General features: G+C 51.5%; 1 protein-coding gene across 2 annotated transcripts in view; it reads left to right on the forward strand.

The window, feature by feature from the left end:
* The window catches only part of RAB43 (RAB43, member RAS oncogene family), a 36,148-nt gene extending 26,333 nt beyond the window's left edge, over positions 1-9,815 (forward strand). Inside the window, exon 3 of one of the 2 annotated variants that reach the window (XM_044755177.2) lies at positions 7,202-9,815. In XM_044755177.2, the coding sequence (XP_044611112.1) occupies positions 7,202-7,503 (302 nt within the window). In that variant the 3' untranslated portion in view covers positions 7,504-9,815. Of the gene's footprint in view, positions 1-1,860; positions 6,063-7,201 lie in introns of those variants that run through there. The other variant, XM_014853090.3, reaches the window with a different exon arrangement.
* The last annotated feature ends 3,747 nt before the right edge of the window (positions 9,816-13,562 follow it).

Below are 13,562 nucleotides of genomic sequence, written 5' to 3' on the forward strand. Positions count from 1 at the left end.
AGCCTGTGAGCATATAAACGTGAAATTTGAGTTCAGTTCTGCCAGTCATAATTCAGTGACTCGCTCTGTCACACCATACTGCAGAGCAGCGCTTCTCAAACGTTTGCCTGCCTCTGAATCACCCCGAAGGCTTGTTAAAGCACAGATACTGGGCACTACTCTCAAAGTGTCTGACTCAGGAGTGCATTTTTGACAAGTTCCCAGGTGACATCGGTGACATCCATGTTCCTCGCTCAGGGACTTCACTTTGAGAACCGCTGCTGCAGAGAGATGCCGTTGTCTCCATTTTCCCTTTTCCTCCTACATGAACTTCCCAGACCTAGGCTCTAGAAGCTTCGGATCATTTATGTGGTCCCTGGGGTCCTCACCCCAATAGTAAGGCTGATTCTTCTAAGATAAGATTGTACAGATGGGGCCTGGGCGTGGCTCCAGCTGGGAAAAGGATGACACTTGGTTCCATACAGCCTGCCTTCTATAGTCTGCTTGGACTGGGGTGTGGAAGTGCTCGGCAGAGCTGGACCCCCTGGGCCGGAATGGAGCTCTCGTTACCTGGCCTTACACTTCCCTTTTATCCAAGACATTTAGAATAAAACATTCTGTTATAGAGCATTTTATACAAATACAAAATAGAATAGTGTAGTGAACCGCAGATACCCATTACCCAGCTTCAGCAATTAGTAACTGATGTCCAATTTCGTCTCTACCTTCATCTGCTCCCCTCCCTTGTATTTGTTTTGAGGCAAATCCCAACACCAAACTATTTCATCACTAAATATTCCAGCATGAATCTATAAAACATACAAACGCTTAAAAATATGTAACAATACAATTTTCACATCTAAGAAATATTGACATTTCCTTAAGATAATCAAATGGCTGGTCTGTGTTCAAATTTATAATTGCTCATAAATATCACATGTGCTTTTTTTTTTTTCAGTTTGTTGAAATCAGGACCCAAATAAGTTCCACACATTGAAATTGGTTGCTGTATCATTTAAGGTTACCAAAGAAATTTTAGATCTTTATAGATGCTTATCTATTTTTTTGTCCTTCCTCTATAATCACATTACAAAAGTCAACCACTTAGAGACTTAAAAAAATTCTTCTAGAAATTGGATCAAGGAGCAGTTTGCCAGATTATTTCGAATATAATGAAACATCTCACACCTTGTAGGAGAAGCCAAAGATGTACTTTCAGGTAAAGTGGTAGCCTGTGCTCTTACTATCAAAAGCAAAATAATCAAAAACCATAATCTTACAGAGAATACAAAAATTCCAAAGAAAATAGAGAATGAATAATAAGTGTAATACCATAATTTTAGGGGGGAAAAAAAAAGAAAAGAATTAGCAATGCCAGATTTCTTTAACTTCAGCATTTATGGAGTGTCTGCCAAGTGCCAGATGTTTTCATGTTTACTGTATCATTTAATCCCTACTTTGCTGAAGGTGGTGTCACAGCTGGGGAAATGGAGACTCAGGTGAATGACTTACCCAGGGGTCACACAGCAAATGATAGGAAGTTGGAGTTTCTACCCAGGTCTTCTTCCAGCTCTAAAGTACTGTATTCTTTTCACCAAGCTTCACTGCTTCTGTTTCTTTGGAAGAAGCAGTAAAATATACAAGCCTCTGGCAAAGATAAAAAAGAGAAAATAAATGAGGGACTAAAGGATAGAATAAGAGCTTTACAATAAAAAAGGTCTTTTAAAAAAGAAGATAGATTATCATGCACAACTGTGTTTATTGGTAGCTGACAGAGGGCAGTGGATGACATTGTGTCTCTCAGCTTGGCCCTGCCAGGTAGGACAGGGCTTCCCTAGCACCTGTGGGCCTCACCAAGCTGCACCTGGCCTTTCCCTGCAGGGAACAAGTCAGACCTCAGCGAGCTCCGGGAGGTCCCTCTGGCCGAGGCACAGAGCCTGGCAGAGCACTACGACATCCTCTGTGCCATCGAGACATCTGCCAAGGACTCGAGCAATGTGGAGGAGGCCTTCGTGCGGGTGGCCACAGAGCTGGTCGTGAGGCATGGGGGCCCTCTGCTCAGTGAGAAGAGCACTGACCACATCCAGCTGGATAGCAAGGACATCGGAGAGAGCTGGGGCTGTGGGTGCTGACCGGGGTGCAGGGCAGGCAAGCAGGGACCTCCACACCTCCTCTCTTTCTCTGGCCTGCCAAGCCCAGCCCTCCAGAGCTGGCCCTCCAGGGCACCAGCAATTCTAGAGCAGCAGGATAAAGTCCTGGAATTATCCATCCCGTGGCCTGGATGGTTGATGGGAAAACCCCCCACAAGAAAGGAAGAAACAGGATATTTCCTGCGGGAGGCCTGTTGGCACAGGGTAGGGTGTGGGGCCCATCCTGCCAGCCAGTGGCTGTCCCCTTTTCGTTCCTCATGTTCCAGGACTGGCTCCAGCCCACTGGTATGGACCACAGCAGGAGAGGGGCCGGGAATGTGCCTCCCGTGCTCCACAAGTACTCGTTCTGACTGTTTCACACCTTGAGTGTGCTGCAGCTGTGGCAGCAAGTTGCTGCTTTCCAGGGATGTGGCTGGTACCCTGGGTTCTTCCAGGTCATTCCAGAGCCTCTGTGTGTAGCCACAGAGAGCAGAGCAACCAGCCCAACAGACTCGATTCCTGAGCACAACCCCATGGAAGCCCTAACTCCTTCCAGGCCAGGGACTTTGTTCCTTTCTTCACTGCCAGCTCTAAGCTCACAGACACCTTGGGGCCCAGCTCGCTGCCTTATAGCAAGACCTCTCAAGTTTTCTGGTTTTCCATGTAGCTTCTTGTTTTCATTGGCACAAGTGTGGCTTCATGGCCCACAGCCGACTGGGGGCCATCTACTAGCTTGAGGCCCAAAATTTTGCCACTCAGGTTGCAAAACCAGCTAATTCTTCAGCAGCGGCTCTCAGAAGCTCGGGGAGTTGAGGGAATGAGATAGGAATGTGGACATTTAAGGGAAAAGTTAAAGCTTGCGTCTCTGAGGCTCAGGTCTGAGAGGACCCCCAGGGCCCCCAGGCTTACCCCCTGCGCAGAGATCCTTCCTGCCGTGTTCAGAGCAGCAGGTCCCCGACTGCTCCCAGACCAGCTTACAGTTTCCCAAACCAAAAAGGCAAGGCACTAGCTATGTTGAGTCTGGCCGTTTCATCCCCCTGGGCCCACCAGCCCCTAATAACCGAGTGCTGAGGTTAGAAAACAGTGGGGGCTGGGATCACCTGGCTCTTGGAAGCAGGGCCAAACTCTGGGGTGTAGCTCAGGATCACAAGGACTGGGCTAGGGGAGGCAGGTGATTTTCCCAAGCCCATCCCAGTCCCTCCATGTCAGCCCAGCCCAGGCCTTTAGGCCCCTCCAGTGTGGGGCCTTAGGAAATAAACTGCTCCCAGAGCCACAGCTGAGGGTACATGATGGAGGGGCAGCCCGGAGCCTCTCAGAGCCAGGCAGCGCCCCAGGCTCAGTCCAAGACCTGGAGGTGGGCACAGTGCTCCAGCTCAGCCTCACGTTGCCTTCTACTCCAAGCACTTTGGTTTGCATTGCCCCGTCCCAGGCAGGCTTGGCCACAGAGCCAGACCTTTTGCAGGAGCTCCACAGCAGTCTGGTGAGGCAGGGCCGGGCAGGGACAGGCTGTTTTGGCTGAGAGGGAGACAAGCAGGGCTGATGGCTCCCTTTCAGGGAGATGGGCAGCCATGGAATAGCTGAGCTTGATTCTGGAGGGGAAGGACAGTGTTGGCCTGGTCCAGCCGGGAGCTGCTCAGCAGGAGCCTGCACTGAGGGATTCAGCCTGCTGCTAGCTGGGGTGGGGTGGGAGCTGGGATCAAGAAGGCTGCCTGGCTTCCTTCCTCAGCGGTCTTGCTGATGGGATGGGGCCCAGTTGCTGGCAGGGCGAGCTAGGGTCTGCCCAGCTCCTCCACTGCAGTGGCTGGGTTCCATCTGCAGAGTAGAAAGTGCCTGTCACTGAGGCATACCCTAAAGAGGGGCCCCATTCAGGCCAACGGCACAAGTCCTCCAGCCTCATGACCTCTCTATGTGGGGCCGACGTTGGGGCAGAGCTGGGCGTTCAACCCAGGCCCGAACTGGAAGAGAAAGCTCTCGAAGGCTGACCTTGCAGAGACCTGCTGCTGTGGGGCGTCGGGGGACAGAGGGGTCTTGGAACAGAGGCCTGGGCCTGCACCCTGTGATTGACTTGGAGCCCCAGTTCCAGCCGAGCACAGGGACTGACCCTGCCCCTTGTACCTGCTGCCCCCTCTGCCTCAGGACTGGGGGTGGCCCTCGGCTGCTTCATAGGGCCTAGGGAAAGAGGGAGGCCCCACCACCCGTCTCTTTCACAAGTTCGCCCTGGGCTGCCATGAGGGTCCAGCGTAGGCGCAGGAACGGGTAGCTGGCTGGTGATGGGCTCGTTTGTCCCCTTGGACTGTGAACTGTCCCCCTCCTTCTCCCGCCCCTGGGGGAGGAGGCCTGAAACCCTGCAAAGGCTTAACTTAGAAGGGGGAAGGGAGCAGCTGGCTCAGCCTGGGACCAGGAGGTTTCCTCTCACGGGTGGCCTCTTGGCTCACCCAGCAACCAAGGAAACAACACTTCACTTCCTCCCCTTTCACAATCCCAAGGTGTCAGAAATACTGGGCCCAGTGGATCTCCTGTCACTCCATCCTCCAGGCGCCAGAGCAGTCTCACTCCAGGAGTTTAGCCTAGAAATCTGGGGCTCAGCTTGGGCTCCTCGCTTTTTCTCACCCTACCGCAGTGCTGGGATCCCACCTCCACAGCGCCCCCTGCCCTCCGCTCCAGACGGGCCTCATCTCACCTGGACGCTTCACTGACTTCCTTGGCCCTTGGGCTTTCAGCCTCCACTGCCCCACGCCACCCTCCTGCTGCTGTCAGAGTGGCAGTTGTGAAAGGTCACTCTTGGTCCTATCCACCAACCCCCCTCTTCCACTTTCGCACCTTCCAGGGTGCCCTGGGGCCCTCAGGATGCATCCATACTTGACCCAGATGTCCAAGGCCTCCACATCTCCACCCTGGCTTCTCTCCAGCACCTTCTTGTTCCCCGAGGAGCACCCTCTGTCCAAGCCAACCCCTTCCTGCTCTCTCCCACATTAGTGACCTTGCCCTTTCATTCATGTCCTTTAGAATCTCACAGATGGCCCAGCTGGGCTGAAACCCATTTCCTACAGGCTCCGACAGAGACGCTTCACGGCCTGCAATCTCAGGCACAAATGCTCATGCTCAGGGCCTGGCCTTGAGAGTGGTGGTGACTGCTTGCCATGTGGGGAACCTGTTCTGTAGTGTCCCGTCAGGTGGGGAGCTCACTACCTCTCTGGGCTTTAGTCCTCTGTCAAGTGGGGCCCTGGACTTGGGTAGGAGAAAACGGGGAAGCACATGAGGCAGAAAAGAAGGCCCGCCTCTGTTTCCCCTCCCAGCAGCCCAGGGCCTCGGGGGCAGGAGAACAGTTTAGTCTCTTCCTTTGTTTATAAATTATCCGAGAACAGGAGCAGGTGGGGTCAGGGGCCAGGGTGTGGGAGAAAGGGCAGGGGCAGCAGGTCCAGGACCACTCCAGACAGCCACCAGGCCCATGGGAGGGTGCTCTGTCTCCTGGGTTAGGCTGATGTGACGTGGGCCAGAGAACAAGAGGAAGACGTTTTATACTCCAAGGAGGAGGAGCGGGGCGGGGAGGGACAAGGATCCTGACTCCTAAGCCAGAGAGGGGGTCCCTGTCCTCCCAGAAGGGGAGTTTTGGCCCCGAGGACACAGGCCCCAGCAGGAATGGAGCTGGAGGAAGCTCCTAATTCATATTGAATTCAGTTACTCTCTTCCCCAGGAGGGCTGCCAGCGGGGGGCCTCAGGGACCTGAACCTCGCTGGCCTGGACTGTTGGGGGGTGGGGGCAGGGAGGGTTGGGAGGGCCTCAGCCAGCCCAAGGATACCATTACATTTGGGAATTTTTCACATTACCTATTTATGAATATATAAATCTTTATATCAAATCTATTTTTTAAAACATGGAAAAGTTGCCTTTATGGAAACTTAGCAGAGCCAGAGTGTACACATTCCTAAACCATTAAACAGATTCTGTAACGAGCCAATGACGCCCAAGATTGGTTCTCTTACCTTTGAACCCAGAGCCTTCCCACATGTGGTCCTGCCTGCCCGGCCGGCTTCCCCCAACTGCTCTCTAGACCTGGGATGGGTGGGCAGGCCTACACTGCCCGTCTGTTTCCTGGAACCCTGGTAAGACTCTGCCCCAGACCAGTGTGGGATCCCCTGGGCAGAGAAGCAGCCAGTGCCTAAGGGGCAGGAAGGAGCTTGGGTTGGGTCCTGTCTCTGCCAGGGAGACCTGCATGACCTTGGGCAAGTCACTGCACCTCTCTGGGCCCCAGGTTCCTTCAGTTGGGTTTGTACTGGGGAGACAGGTCGGAGAGTACTATTTAGTGGTTGCCAGGGGCACCAGGCCGGGCATCTACTACGCCTGTACAGCCCTGTGAAGGAGGTGTTCCTATCCTTCCAACCAGTGCTTTTCCAGGTGAGCCAAAACGCTCAGGGGTTGGGAGTTCCTTGTCCAAGCCTTGCAGCCACGAGGAAGTAGAGCTGTTATTCCACGTCAGGATCTGAGCCCTGCAAGGCCCAGATTGGGTCTGCTCACCACTCTATCCCCAGCACAGCGAACGGTTTCAGGCACATAGGTGCTCACAGAACTGCTGAGTGCCTGGATTGGGCCCCTGGCACCAGGAAGCCCGTGAATCCATAGCCTTCCGAGGTAATCTGGGGCCTGTTCCTGGTGACCCACAGAATGGGGCCACTGCTGAAATGGGGAAAGATGAGGAAAGCATGGCATGGCTGCTCATGGCGGCTAGGTGCTACTGCACCCGCCCTGCCAAGCCCTGCCCTGAGACAACACATCATGGGGCTGGGCCAACCTCCATTCAAGTCCCAGGTCTGTCCTGACTATGACCTTGGGCAGGTCATTTCTCCACTCAGAGGCTCGGTTTCCTCAGATGTGGGACACTACTTCCTGTCCTGCCTGCATCCCGCAAAGCTACGATGAGATCCCCGGTGGGGAGGGGCTTTGTAAACTGAAGGGCCAGAGCAGGGGCCCCTGTTTCCGTCTCTGTCCATGTGGTTAGAAGCCTGCTGAGGTGCACTGACTGAGGGAGGAAGCCCTGGAGCTCTGGACATCCCCGATGGGCCGCCCTCCAGGCATTTCCCAACCGTCTTTTCCAGGGAGAAGAAACATCAGTTGTTTGACTCTCCTGCTCTCATCAAATGCGAGGCAGCCCCAAGCCCGCCTGTGCCCCTTGGAAGGAAACTCACAACTGGGCTCTTCTGAGTCAGGCCCCCACAACACCTCCCAGAGGGCCACCAACACCAGGGCCAGGCTGTCCTGCGACCCTGCCTTGCTCAAGGCACCCACTAAGTTTGCTTCTGAGCCTGGGGACTCAGGCCAGGCTTGGGCTGGATGCTGGGTCCCAGAGCCGAGTCTGACCCTGTTCCTTCCCCGGGGGCTCCCAAAGCTCCAACCTTGACCCCTCCCTGCTCCCTGCACACATTTCCCTAGGGGTTCCAGGAAGGGGGACCCCGCCAGCCCTTCCTTCAGGGAAGCCAGGACGCTGGGTGCCTCTGCCCCAGTCATGTCCCCTACCCTCACCCTCACAGCACTTGGGACTTGAGCTCCATCACCTCTGATGTCCATCCTCGGTCCCCTTCCCTATGGCCACTCCCCACCCCACCCAGCCTCTGCCCAGTCTCCGCCTGACTCCTCTCCACGCCTGGCTGGCTGCAGGGAGCTTCCTAAAGCAAGCCCCACACTAACCAGGTCACTCCCTTGCTCAGAGCTCTGCACTGCTCCCTGCTGCCCTCAGTCTCCTGCAGGAGGCCTGCCAGGATCTTCCACGGCCCAGCTGCCCAGCTGCCCTGTCCCCTGACACTCACCACCCCAGCCACACAGGGCTCTGCCATTTCCAGAATGTGCTGCCCCCGAGCAGGCAGACCATCCCCCACCCACCTGAAGAACTGGAACCCCTGCTGTGTGATGGGCTTCTCCAAGCAGGGGCTCCTGTTCACAGAGACCGAGCTGGGGCCCTGACCCCAAACCACAACCACCTGGTCCTGACATTGACTCCCGGACACTCCCAGCACCCCTCTGAGCTTGGAGAAGCCCCTACAGATGCGGGCCTGGAAGCTGCAGCCTCTGTTGGTTGTCCCCATGGGAAAGAAGAGAGCCAGCTCCGAAGGCAGGTCTGGACTCAGCTTGGCTTCCCGGGCGTCTACAGTGTGCTCTTCACCCAGGCCAGCACTGGAGGCCCTGCCCCCATTAGCCCTGTTCTCTGCCCACCTGTCTCAGCTCCCCGAGCCCCCCACACCACTCCAGATCTCCTGAGTAAGAATCTGAATTTTAATAAGGTCTTTCTAAGTGTTTGCGTGTACGTTACTAAGGTGGCCCATGGTCAGGCCCTGACATCTCAGAATTTTTCACTTCCTTCTGAAAAAGAAAGCCCGAAGGATCTTGCCCATTTACCCCTGGATGAAGTGTGTTTTCCTTCCTTCATACAAATGCTCACTTGACCTGTGGACCTCAAGGGCAAAGGGCTGGTGGTTGGCTCCCTGGCCAGGCTCTAACTGACTGTGGCCAGAGACAGGGCCTGCGGAAGGGGTCAGTGGGTTGCCTGGGTCAACCTAACACCAACGCTCTTCTAGTCAAACTTGAACCCTATCTGGCAACATTTGAGCTTGTCATCTCTAATAGGGGTTCTTGGTCTTTTCTGGATCTCTGACTACTTTAAGCTGTAGACCTTTGTGTCAGAAAAGTTATAGATTCACATATAGACCTAAATAGGTGCACAATCAGGGAGTAGTAGACACTGGGGCAAAGGCTGCCCAATTTCCATGTCTAGGATCTTTCAACTTCTATAGGAATGGTGGTTACAGCCCCCCAGACCGTGGAGGCTGATGTTTATTGAGGGGTTTCTGCATGAATTCACATTAAGGGCCTTCTTCAAATGCACATCCGCTAAGCAGCAGAGACAAGATTGGAGCCCTGGGCATTGGGCTCCAGGGTTGTGCCTTAACCCCTGGAAATCCTGAGAGGGAACCTTGGCCTTCGTGGATGAGACCGTGGCTGCAGCCACAACTACCATGTACTCAGGTTTAGATTTGACAAAATGAATGCGATTCTATGTGGACGTTGCTGAAAACACCTCTCATGAGGCTCTAGCCAAGGAATGAATCTTGAAAACGTGAAAACCTTTATGCACAGGACTCTCCATGGCAGCCCATTTCTGTTCAAAGGGAAGTCTGGAGGTGGCCATCTCTCGCTGCCCTGTATCTTAGATGCTGTGTTGAAGTCCTGATCACAGGAGAAGCACTGCCCAGATCTCTGTGAGCGGGCTCGGAGACTCGGCTCTTCCTTCTGCTTTCCTATACTTTCCAGTTTTGATAATAAATATATACTACATTTGCAATAGAGAGACACAATAAACTTTGAAAGAGTCATGAAAGCAATATAAGTAACATTCAAAAACGTTTATAGTGCAATATTCATTGAATGATTCAGAGTACCAAAGTATAGAAATGGTATGACTGATGCAAAAAAGAGACTGGATGTGAAAATGTTAACAGTGCTTGTGTTAAAATAGAGAGAAAATTTGCTTTTACAAATTTTTAAAAATGGAACTATACTTTTATGATATGTAGAATATATAGCGTGTACGTACACAGAAATAGCCTCCTATTTATATATATTACATAAGTGGATGTAACTACATCTCTATGTAGCTATACATATGCGCACGTGCATTCAGATACGGGCTCATGTGGGAAATAAATGATAAACCTGGTGAAAGTTTGGGGGATATTTTGCACTCTGGGTTTGCTCTCTCATAAACCAGCCCAGCGGTGGGAGGGAGAACATTTTGCATGGGGCAGTGATAGAGGCGATGCAGTTTCTTATTTATTTGTGTGGGTTTTTTTTTTTTTTTTGCTTAAAATTCACGTATGTGATACATGACATTTGCTTTAATTCTGAGAATTTTCAAATACTGACAAAAGCAGAGAGTGCAACCAAACCCCGTGTACCCACCACCCAGCTTCAACGACCCTCATCGTCTTGCCAGACTTGCTGTGTCTGCCCACGTCCCCCTCCTTTTCCGCTCGTGTATTTTAATGCAAATCACAGACATCATAGCCTTTCACCCGAATTGCTCAGTACGAGTCTAACAGCAAGGAGACAAGCATAGCCAACATGCCATTACCCATCTAACAAAATTAAAATCCCTTAAAGTCATCCTATATATAGTCCATATTCAAATTCATCAATTGCCTAAAAAAGTCTTGTCATAGTTTTTTGTTGGTGGTTATTACATTCGGGTTTGTATTTCTTTTAAATCTCTTCTAGTCTAAACTAGTACTCCCTCCTTTTAGGTTTTCCTGTCATTTCCTTGTTGATGAAAGTGGCTCATTTGCCTGTAGAATCCCCTCTCGCATTTTAGGTTTGGCTGATTATGCCCCAGTGGTGTTCCTCAGCACGTTTTTCTCTCCCCTGTACTTCCTGAAAACTGGTGGTTAGATTGGATTCTTGGCAAGAATAGGGGTGGTGCTGTTTGTGCCCTTTGCGTCACACCAGGAGGCACATAATGGCAGTGCAGCCCGCTTTTAATGTCGTCAGGACTGACTGGGGGTCAAGTCATGCCTGCCTCAGCCCTTCTCATGAGGTTCTTCAGTAACCTTTCACTTAACGGTTTTACCAGCTCTTAAGGATCACCATCTGAATCAGTTATTTCATCGGGGGGTTCAAAAAATGGCGCTACCTAAATCCTTCTGATCAAGCTTCATTAAAAGTCACTCTTTCTGTATATACTAACTGGCATTATTTGAGCCCAAGAAATAATAATGGCTTCAATGGATTAAAACATGCTAAATATGCATGCACGCATTTGTGTGAAGGAACATTACATATTCAGTGTGTTTTAATCCACTGAAGCCATCATTCTTTTCAGTACTCAAATTTTCCCATCTCTGGCCACTGGCAGGGCATCCAGGCAGGCTCCTGAGTCCTTTGCCGTGATCCAGGGGTCCTGAGTGATTCTCTGCTTTCTGGCACATACTGTACATTTTCTGCTCCAGACTTGGGGTCATTCGTTGCTCCAAGGAGCCTGTGGGGGTTTTGTTGTTTTCAAAGCAAGTTTTTAAGTGTTCTCCTGTTCTTTGCTTGGCATTCCTCTTTCCTGCTGTTTGTTTTGAATGCCGTCTTCCATCCTGGGGGGTTTTCTTAGGCCTGGTGATCCCTGGCTGCCCCCAATAGTGAAAGCTTTCGGCGGCCTGCACATCTGCATGGGTCCTATGATGGGTGTAGGGTGGTCAGGGGCCAAGCTGGCCTTTTCTCTGGGGAGGGATCCCCAAATGTCTGCCCTTGGAGGTCTCTTCCCAGAAGCCTTTCTGGTTTTCCAGCACAGGGTCTTCTGTCTCCTCCCCAGGGGGAAAAGTGGACAGCAGAACCTCACTGCCAACATCCTGGGAGCGGGTTGGGAAGCGGGTTAGATCCCGAGGCAGGAAGCATGGCTGTTACTCTCCATTCTCCACCCTGCACCTAATCCTTGCCCTTCTCTCTGCCTGCTGTTCCGAGGTTGGAGTTCCTCTTCTCAATTTCTCTGAAATCAGATCTCCCGTCTCCTTCAGGGTTGGGGCAAAATGGTGGGCATCTAGAGGCAGAAGTTGGGGAGGGGGCCCAGGAGCTCCAAGTGTGCTGAGCCGGATTTTCAGCCAGTGCTTGGTTTTCAACCCTTAGCCTCCGCCATGATCTGATCTTATTAAAATCTGGACAGTCTAGAAAAAAAAGTAAGCAAATTTCTATGTGCATGTTCACTTTTTAAAAAATGAAATGGTTGGTGTTACAAAAAATTCTTACTTTTTAATTTTTTTCTACAGTCCATTCATATGCGAGGATAAACTATTTTAAAGGTTGTACGTATTTTTTCTAGATGTTGACTATAATTGCTTTCGTACAGGAGCTTGTAAACTAGGTATAATAGAAATATTTTTAACATCTATATGGTTACTGTAGTACACACATGTCAACTTAAAAAGCATATTAGCCAGTTAACCTAGAAACAGGTTTATTTGGGAATAGCCAAAAGAATTGCCATTTGGGATGTGCACGCTATGGCGAACTATAGGCACATTCTGAAAACAAAAGAGAGGATCTGCTTTTATACGGCAAAAGGGGGGTGGGGCAGGCTGTTTTAAATGAAAGTCCAGGGGCCGCCAGGTGGCGCAGCGGTTAAGCGCGCACTGCCTGCTTCTGCGGGCTGGGGCTCCCGGTTGGGATCCCCCGTCTGGACATGGCACCACTAGTCAGGCCATGCTGTGGTGGGCGTCCCACATATAAAGTAGAGGTAGATGGGCACGGATGTTAGCCCAGGGCCGTCTTCCTCAGCAAGAAGAGGAGGATTGGCAGCAGATGTTAGCTCAGGGCTAATCTTCCTCAAAAAAAAAAAAGAAAAAAAAAAAAGAAAAAGAAAGTCATTGGAGGAAAGCAACAGTTTAGGGTGGCAACAACAGTTTCTCATCGGCTGAGCCCTGGCATTTCTCATGGGCTGGGCCGTTGCCGGTGTGGAGAGAGATCTTCCTTCGTAGTAAAGTGGTTGTTTCCTGCCCAGGCTGTAAGCCTGCAGCTCTTCCTGTTCGGGGTAATTGGCGCTGTGTGACAGGGCGTGAGAGCAACCCCAACAGGCCTTCTGGGCTCCAATTAGGTTGTTTGTTTAATTCCATACTTGTTTCTTTAAAGAGTATTGTATGATTAGTGTTATTTGGTTAATTTGTGCAATTTGTTAAACTTTATCTTAAATGAAAATTATGTGGTGTCACTGTCTTTTAGACTTTTAAAAATTCTTTTCTTTCATTTCTGAATACGTCACATCACGATTGCAAAAAAGGAAAAGAGGAAAGACAGGAGCGGGTTCCACGGGAGCCCGCGGCGGCCCCTCCCTGGGCTCCCTCGCGGGCTGCGGGCCGGGGCCTCTCCCGCCCTGGGGCCACCGCGCTTCTCCGCGCGCTCCGTGCAGCGCGAGCTTGGGGCCGGCTCTTTCCCACGGTGGTCTCCTCCATTCTCCTCGTCCTTTTGGATCCATCCCTGTTTTGTACCCATCCAGTAACTTCGGTGGGGTTTGGGGCAGGGAGGGAAGACCGTCGTTGGTGGTCACCGTGCCCGGGGTGAGCGGAGTCTGGGGAGGGTTCTGCACGCCCCCGGAAGTGGCTATTCTGGCTCTACCCGGCTTTCTGCGTAAATCTCTCCTGAGCATTGACAAGGAATTTCGGGTGGTGCCAGTCTTATCCCTTATTTGTCAAGTACTAAACAACAACAAAAAATCTTATCAGGATTTTGATTGGGATGAAATTGAATTTAGAGATCAATCTGGGAGAACTGAATATTGCTGTCCACGAATGGGTACGTCTTTCCTTTTTTTTTTTTTCTGAGGAAGATTAGCCCTGAGCTAACTACTACCAATCCTCCTCTTCTTGCCGAGGAAGCCCAGCCCGGAGCCAACATCCGTGCCCATCTTCCTCCACTTTTTATACGTGGGACGCCTAC

This window comes from Equus asinus, chromosome 21 (genome assembly GCF_041296235.1).
Source record: "Equus asinus isolate D_3611 breed Donkey chromosome 21, EquAss-T2T_v2, whole genome shotgun sequence".
Lineage (NCBI taxonomy): Eukaryota > Metazoa > Chordata > Mammalia > Perissodactyla > Equidae > Equus > Equus asinus.